Source organism: Argentina silus, assembly GCF_951799395.1.
Source record: "Argentina silus genome assembly, chromosome: 8".
NCBI classification, from domain to species: Eukaryota; Metazoa; Chordata; class Actinopteri; order Argentiniformes; family Argentinidae; genus Argentina; species Argentina silus.
Genome location: NC_139662.1, coordinates 2,497,286 through 2,506,805, shown reverse-complemented (window position 1 = coordinate 2,506,805; position 9,520 = coordinate 2,497,286). Strand labels below are relative to the sequence as shown.

The 9,520-nt window shown below is 37.6% G+C and overlaps 1 protein-coding gene across 1 annotated transcript; it reads left to right on the top strand.

Annotated features, from left to right (window-relative positions):
• Positions 1–6,293: 6,293 nt before the first annotated feature.
• Positions 6,294–8,606, top strand: hoxc11a (homeobox C11a; the record flags this gene model as incomplete). Its single annotated transcript, XM_083674439.1, has 2 exons — positions 6,294–6,996; positions 8,374–8,606. 2 exons carry the CDS (start codon positions 6,294–6,296, stop codon positions 8,604–8,606), a joined length of 936 nt encoding a protein of 311 aa, XP_083530565.1.
• Between the last annotated feature and the right edge of the window lie 914 nt (positions 8,607–9,520).

Genomic DNA, 9,520 nt, shown 5'->3' with positions numbered 1-9,520 from the left:
AGTGATTTATTGTATATGTGGCTTGATTAAAGAAGAACATCTGACTTCAGCATTGGGTAGCCTTATTATCATATTATTATTATTATTATTATTATTATTATTAGATATTATTACGTATCCTGTCCTTAGAATTAGTATTCCTATTCACATGTTATCATCACTTTATTATCATTGCTAGCTAGGCTAATAGTGGCAATACGTAAACAGAGGGAATGGTAAACACAATGAACATATACTGAAAATGTGTCTAAAGTCATTTTCATTATGTTGCCCCCATTACTTTTACAAGCATGTATGTTTTCTAAATGTTTTAGTCCAGACGAACTAAACAATGCGATTATTGAACTCGAACTCTGTAGGACTATTCGTTTCCATTTTCAATTAGTTACAGGATTATTTTGTCAGCTTCTATCACGACCTTTGTTTAATCAATCAATCCATAGTGTATTTGTTTGGTGTGTACATTTGGTTTAGAAGCTCGTCCTTGGTTGCGGGGGGAGTTTTGTGCTTCTCTGAGCCCCCTCTTCTTTACTGATGCACGTGGGGGCGGGAGTAGCGCACAAATTGAAGGTCAAGTTAGTATGCACCTTATATGGTTTCCGAGTCCCCAACACAGCGAGTGCATAAAACAATCGTGAATTGATTCACACACAGTGAGGAGAACAAACACAAAAGTATCGCTATGGTCCCATGTGTTTTAACTTGCCATTCATAAATGCACATAACAACAGTTGACTTTATGCTTTTCTCAACGTATGGAAAAATCGACTGAACAGTGTTTTGGGCCTAACCTGTAAAACAAGATTAACTGGTAAGAAATACATATATATTAGGCCTAACTCAGTGAAAATACAGTATAGCCTATAGGTTATATTGTTAGGTTATATATTGCCACTCTTTACCCAGGCCTACTATATAAAACATGTTAATGCGGAACGTTGAACGTTGTTTGCGTCTGTAGCCTATAGCGTTTATATGCGTTTCAGTGCTGAAAGTGTAATAGGCTATGATCGGACGAGTGCGATGCTTGTGACTAGTTCAATGCAGCATTGTCTTTTGTTTCTCAATGTACGGCGGGACGTGGATGTACAGCCCGACATTTGCCTTAAGTCCATTTGCCTTAAGTCTATTTTCTTCGCGTTTCAGAAATGAACACATTGTCATAATAACTCATATCTCAATGTCGTTGATACAACTAATTTGAACATTCAGGCAAAACAATCACAGGACAAGCAATACAGCGGGATTTATTTTGTCGACAAATGGGCAGTATCAAAGAAGTTACAATTGCTTTGGTGGTTAACTATTTAGTTGAGCAAAGTCAACAAATATTGCAGAAAATACACAACATTAGGAAACAATGTTCAATATTGCCCCAAAGAGTGCATGGAAGTTTTAGTAGGATAAAAAAACCTACAAATTAACCTTTCATTTGAGTTATAAACACATTTTCCTATTCAGACGTTATTATCCTTGATATACATAGGTCTATTAAAAAACATAATCTCTAACCCATATTTTGGACGTAATTCGGTGACTAATTTGATGATTTTTTGTAGGCTTCTGCACTGTTGTGGTAAGCTATAGCCATACAAATTTCAAAAATAAATCCTTTAGTAACCCTTTGGATTGTAATACAAATGAGAGTCAAATATGGCAATACAAATGTTGTTTTTCTACCATGTGCCTTCGAAAAAAATAAGAAATAAATATTTGATAATGAAACAACATTTTCATGCACATGCACACATATGCGACTAAATATTTGTGACAAGAAACAATTAGGGAGACACGGGTGCTTGATATTTTGTCTCTCAATGTTATATCTACAATGAGAGTATTGAGATTCCTTTATTTTGTATTTCAAGTGGAGTTCAAATGTTATCAGTCTCGCTTAGGTTTTTTTGCCGACGTACACTATGCCCGAACCGCAGAACGTAAGCTTCTAAGAGTTTATCACAATGAATCCCTCATATCAGCAGAAAAACATAGGACTGTTTCGCTTACATGACATGACCCAATAAAATTTGGTGATAGCCACCTGCAGTTACAAACTAGCCAGTTATTTCCTCACTGTGTAAGGTTGGATAGCCTACAACTAAATAATGAATAGTCATTTGTTAAACCTGATCTTTGTGATTGTAAGCATATACTGATCGGTAGCAAATAGTTGATCATGGTCATTGTGAGTTGACAGGCCTACAGAAATAGGCTACACTGTGGAGAGTCAATTTAACAACATTCATATTATCTGATCTTGTAACCTACTGGTTCCCAGTGAAAATACTTCAACGTTAGGTGCGTTCATGGAGACCTCAGTAAAACAAGGGCCTTTCTTGTTGTTGCTTGAAACTGTTCGCAGCTCATACAACCAAGTTTAACAGCCCGACTTACATCCAATTAAATTTATCTAGGCCATGAGGGGACAATAATATGATTACACACGCTTCCCACATTTAGCACTGGCTTCAGACCGGTTTAATATGAGGCAGCACTCAAGTGTAGCTATAGCTAACAGTGCAGTAGGCTACCATCGTGGCAAGATAGTGAAGATGGTGTCTTTATTTGTACCCTTTGACTTGTAAGATATACGCTTCAGCGCAGTCTAATATGGATGCGTACATTTCTCGAGAGCATTGTCTCTTGCCGCAGGGCAAAGGAATAGAGGTGGGCTACTTATGTATACACACACCGAACCTGTCAATTGCTACTTATTCTAAACGTATTGGACATATTAACAGGCAAAGTATTCCACGCAATGTTTGAGTGTGCTATTTTCATCCTGACTGTTCTAAACAAGAGTTACCCTTAGATTTACCATTGTAATTATTTAGCAATACATTACTTAGATTCCTCAGACACAGTCGTAAAGTTTGTCCTAACAGTGATGTTTAAGCGGAGAATGGCAAATATTTACAACACCTCTTTCTTTTGCGACTCTTGGAGCTCGAAAGGCCTTTCTGGCCATTAGGTTGATGGCTACCTGTATTTTGAAAATGTTGTGATCATACTCGCAGCGTGCAAGTAGGCTAGACTCACGCAGGGGCTTGGTTAGTCAAAACAGCCATTTGTGGAAACCCTGGTTATTTAGAGAAATGGCGCACCGATGTCAAACTTCAGGGTCCTACTGCTAGTGGCTATTAGAGGCTAACTGTAACTTGAACTTAAATCCAAGAAGAATAAACACGTGGCAAACCGTATCCCCTTAATAATGGCCTTAGAGCACTCTAAGTCAAGAATGTGCTATAGTTTTAAACCTTCGATGAAGGCTTCACAGTGTTAGCCTATTGCTATTTTGTGTCCATATTTAAATGTTTTTGATATTGATTCTCATAAAAGAGTACATAATATGACGTCCATGAGCACACAAGGAAAAACAATACTCATTTAGCCTATAGTGCGATTTTTGTTGCCAAACTTTGTAACTGCAGACGAGAATAATGCATTCCATGAAGCAAATAGAAATGATCATATGTGGTTATAACAAGTCTTATAATCCATTATGACTGTATGTATTATATTTATAGGCGTTCAGAGTACCAAAACTACTTTCAACATTGTCATGCATTAAAGAGTGACGCGTGTGCTATATTATGCCTTTTTATGTGCTATAAATTAAAGTTGTCATAGGCTACCAAAATACATGTTTATAAGCATAGGTCTACTTAATGACATAAGAATGCTTCAACATATGGCAAAGGATGTAGGATGTAAAGTGGTATAGGGTAACGTTAATCATTTTCTTTGAAAGATTAGGCCTACAAACGTGTGGAGATGGACACTCTCATGCGCACTTTGATAAATAAGCGTCTGATGGTCGCCTACATTTGTTCAACTTCAGTAGCCTATGTTCAAAGCAAGATTTTAAAACACCCTCAGTCTCTTTTTCATACTTTGTGGTGTGACTTAGTTCTCTGTTCATATTTCAGCCATATTGAAAAGATACATAGTTAGGCTACATCATATGTAGCCTAACTTATTCGTGCATTTCCTAATTTTAAACCATTTTCTTCCCCTCTCTCTTTATTGTTTTCTATAGAACAAAGGGATTTAGCTTTTCTACAGTCATTCGGCGTTTTATGGTAGACGTAGGATTTTAGTGGTCAAATTCAAGTGCTGTGTCTGGACAGCTGTCTGCTTTCTTTGTACTTGGATGCAGGCATCGTGCACGTCAACCTTTTATCTGTTGAAAGGGGGCAGTGAAGAAACTAATGTCATTAGCACATACCTCTCACCAAAATACATCTAATTATGTTTTTATTTAAATGGTTTCGATGAAAGATCAGATGACGTGGGATTTTAATTTGCGTAACATACTCCTCAAAACAAAAACATTGATTTGTTTTGTTTTTGTTACCGAATCTGAGCCATACCACGGTGTGATTGCCCTACACCTTAACAACAATATTTGAATCTTTGGGAAATAATTACCCTATAAACAATTCATATTAGTTTGACATTGTATTGATATTGGCCTATAAAGCTATACTGGTCCCCAACAGTCTAATTAAAAGTTTACTACGAAATAGGAAGAGCACGCTGAGGCATTTTTCTGGCAAAATTATATTTATTGCAGGATTGAAATATCATACATTACAAATGCCACAACTAAAACACATAGCCTGCATAATTATTTAAAAATTGTGAAAATATTCAGTCATGAGATCCAATTTTCTGGAAACTGAGATTTCGATCAAATTCCTTGAATGAAGATCATAACTAAATGCACCCTGTATAGGCAAATAGGCAAATCAATATGCCTAACATGACGGGAGCCTGTTTGCAAAAAGCAATGTGTATACTATATTTGTATAGGCCTATCCTAATATACAAACGGAATATTGATGTAATGGCGGATAGCCTACTGTGCTACCTCGATCTGTCAGAGTTGTCTTGTTTTCTTATTTTATGTGTCATCCAATGAGTGAAAATAGGCCGCCTACTATACGATTTGGAACCTTCATATCGTTTACTTTTGAGTGGACTATTTCCTTTAAAACTTTGTTAAATTGGACAATGCAAAGTTAAGACAAAATATGATTTAGTTTGTGGTTACAATGCGTCTCAATGGGTAGGGCCTAACAGTTGCAGTTTTGAGGCCGTCATCGTCCAAGGTTAAACTTCGCTTGTGATCTTCTCTCCTCATTTTTTGACTGGGACTTGAATTGTGCGGCTGTCCTCCATAGACTCCGTCATGATCCAAGAGAGAGGGAATGGGAATGAATAGATGAGTGCTTTGGTAAAAATAATGAATATGTACATACCATGTTGTGTGTATTTATTTATTTTTTATCTCGTTTTATTCTACGTTAAGATGTTAGAAATGCCGCTCAACACGATAATATATCCTAATAGAGATCATGATTATATGTAGCCTATAGTTTTGTGCAGGGAATTAGTATACATCATGTGTCTGTTTGAAAATCGAAATCATAATGGATTGTTTTAGTGGTTTAATTTAAATACCTCCACATGTTATAGCATAGTGAATAAAGCACCACTCATCTAAAGATAACTGTATATCAGTCCCAAACATTCATTCACATCCGTGGCATTGGTTAACATGTTTCAGGGGGTTCGTAAAGGGACGTCGATATAGTGTATATGGATATGAAACACACTTTTCACAAGAGAGGAACTCTGAGTGTGGTCTTGGAATTTTGGTCTCATTATATAGGACGTATTACAGCGCAGTCATCTCAGTATACTTTCTGAGTACAGCTGTTTGTGTTTAGTCAAATAATATGTGATAGATAATGATCTTTATTCTGCTGTCTACCATGACAACCAGTCTAACATAGTTGGTAAGTGTTAAGTAATTATAATAAAAACAACAATAATACAAATAATAACAGTAATAATAATAATAATAATAATAATAATAACAAAGTCTTACCTGTGAAACTCGAATTATAATATAATCTAGGACCTAGCCCATTTGCTATAACATATGCAGACCCAACATACATATTTACAAATAGCATGGGGACAGCCTACACTCAATCTTCTCTTTGTAATTGCAATAACCTAAGTCAACAAACAGGAATCTGTTACTGGTTTTCTTAGTGCTCCTGCGGTGTTTTGAAAATTAATCGCTTGAACCTCCTAGATCTTACCTAAGTGAACCACTCCTACACAACCAAGTGTTCCAAATTGATATATGACAATATCTACTTTCGATCACGTGTCTCGGGCGACTTAGACGGATTGCGCGTCATCTCGCCTTCCCAAATTTTCCCCTTCTGCAGTTCGAATCAAAAACATCTATCTATAGTACGGAGTACGAGGGAAAGATGTTTAACTCGGTGAATCTGGGCAACTTCTGCTCCCAGGCACGCAAAGACCGGACATCCGAGTTTGGGGACAGAACAGGCTGCGCCTCAAACATCTACCTCCCCAGCTGCACCTACTATGTCCCCGAATTTTCTGCCGTCTCTTCGTTTCTTCCACAGGCCCCGTCGCGGCAAATAACCTACCCATATTCCACAAATCTGTCTCAAGTACAACCGGTACGGGAAGTTTCCTATGGCTTGGACCCTTCCAATAAATGGCACCACAGAAGCAATTATGCATCATGCTATTCAGGAGAGGATTTGGTGCACAGGGACTGTCTTCCGCCTTCCACCATGACAGAAATGCTTATGAAAAACGAGAATGTGTACAACCACCACCACCACCACCATCCAGGTTCCAACCATCCCTCCACAGGGTTCTACTCCGGCGTGGGTAAAAACAGCGTCCTCCCTCAAGGTTTCGACCGCTTTTTTGAGACCGCATACTGCGGCACGGACAATCAGCCAGATAATTGTTTACAAAAGGGCGAATCGAGTAAGTTGGAGACCGAGTCCCAACAGCCCGCTGCTCTACCGGGCGCTGAAGACCAGGAAAAGGACCCAGAGGATGAGGAGGAACATACAAATTCTGGCTCATGTACTTCATCAGCCACCAAGGAGGGCAACACCAGCAAGAACAGCCACTCGAGTAGGTACCGAAGCTGTAAATGGGGAAAGGTTAAGGGACTAGCCCGGTGTTTTGTCGGTCAGATTTTATGTGGAGTTTTATAAGCATTCAAAGGATTTTATTATAACCTACAAAGCTCTTTCTTACAACGAGAAGAATTTTTACGATGGGAAAGCGCTTTGAAAAAAAGGGATGTTATACACAAGACGCTTCTATCCTAGAGTCTGTGAAATTTTAAGAGCGCGCTATTGTGACAAATGCTAACTTTGATCATGAACTTGCGTTGGCCATTTTAAGGGATTTTCTCGTTGGGCTGTCGAGAGTAAAACCAATTGGGCAGAACATTGCTTTTGGCGTCCTGTGAATTTTCTCTTAGCAGCTTGCACGCAAACTAGCTAACCCCTACTAGAAGACATGCTGTGCGATTATTATACACTTGGAAGCAAATACTGTTCTCAATCAGCTATAGGCTAATGTCCCTCTGACAGGCATTATGAAATCGCTATAATCAATTAATCTATATCTATCTATCTATCTATCTATCTATCTATCTATCTATCTATCTATCTATCTATCTATCTATCTAGCTCAGTATTGTTGTGATTTTCTTGCAACAACAGGAAGACCAATTGAAAACACAGCCATTGAGACACAAGTGTGTGTTTGTGTCCATATGTGGAGCTGAGTGTATTTGTGTCCAGATGTGTCTGCAATTCATGCTCTCTACGCAAAAACACATTCTGGCTAAATGTACAGCCATCATTGGGTTACCATTACTGATCTCCTCTATGTGTACTTAAATAAAATAAATAAATTATTCGCACACTATGTTTAAGTTTGCCCAAGCCAATATGGGGTGAGAGCCCTCTCAATTTTATACGTAGGATATGTTATGCCTGATTCTGTATCGATTCATACACAGGCCCATTGGCGTCCAGTCTAACTGTGTAATGATGCTCAATAGCTGTAACTGCAGAGGACATGTTTTTAATCCTTTTTCCTTCATTCCGATACCCATCTCAGCTTTACGAGAGGGTTCATATATAATATAAACATATACATTTCAGCCGCCAAATGATTGTCTAAATTGTTAGTTTATTTCCAAAGGAATTTAATTGGGGTGGTATACGTTTAGTATATACATTGTGTAGCAGATAAACACACACGTCGCTTATATTTTTGGGCTCTGAGCGGTTGGGACATTGACACACTCTTAATGGCTGACTTATCTGATACATTACTGCAGTGTTGGACGTTGACAGAATTGGTAGGCCTATCATCAAATTGATGCTTCTCAAAATAGTGCATTCACTAACAGAGGATAGGTCTATACCATCATAATATGAATATATGTGAGCAAATGACAAATTATCGCATGGGTCTGATCACGCGTTTCCTTTGTGATTGCTCTAGGTACACCTCGCACAAGGAAGAAGAGATGTCCATACACCAAATTTCAGATTCGAGAACTGGAGCGGGAATTCTTCTTTAATGTTTACATCAACAAAGAAAAACGGCTGCAGCTATCCCGGATGCTAAATCTCACCGACAGACAGGTTAAAATCTGGTTTCAGAATCGAAGAATGAAAGAAAAGAAATTAAGTAGAGATCGTTTGCAATATTTTTCTGGAAACCCTCTATTGTGAACGGGAGGGTAAAATGATAAGTCAGTATAGGTCAATGACTCGTAGGTCAATGGCCTAATCTTTTCTCAGTGAATTCTCATCACGAGTGAAATCAAAGTCAAGTTACTTGTCTGAAAAGGAGCCCAGTTCAGCACCAATGCTAATAAAATGTTGAGATGAGGTTATATCTTTTTCGAACATTGGGGCTGGTATATGGGGATAAGTCGCCATGTTCCTCTAGCCTACTTGCGGACAGGAATTTGTAGTTCAGATACAAATGATTATCTAGAATAATCATTCATGTGCTGTTAATAATACAATTTCCGTGTAGGCTATTTATCACGAATCTTAATTGTGTTTATTATATTGTGCATTTCACAGTATTATTTGATGAATATTAAATGCTACAACACAATTGGAAGCCATATTGAATAACTTTTAACCTTTCCTTTTTCTCTGGGCGTTGTATATGTGTACCATAAACTGATTCTCCTCTTGACCAGAATATGAACACAAAAATAGTACATTTACAGGCTACATTTTTGCCATCTGAACTGTGACATGTACAATATGTAATAATGTATTCCTTGTACAGACTATGCAATATGTATTCGTGACTGTAAATATGATTTTACTTTAAATTTCTTTCCCCTTTCCTTGCTGCTATTTTCTTTACATTGCCCAAGCAACTTTAAGAGCTTTAATGTTTAACACTCCTTTAAATTATTTGCTAGGTATTTTGTTCTCAGAGAAGAGGAAAAGATGACATTGGGCCTGTGTATCATTAATATAAAGATACCTATGAAATAAACAGAAATATAGGCAAAATAAACGGACTGGATTTTTCATTGATTTTATTATTGTTCTACCAGGCCTATATGATTGTCAAGCTAATTTATTTGGGACTGATATTGTTCTGTTTTGGCTACTGTTTT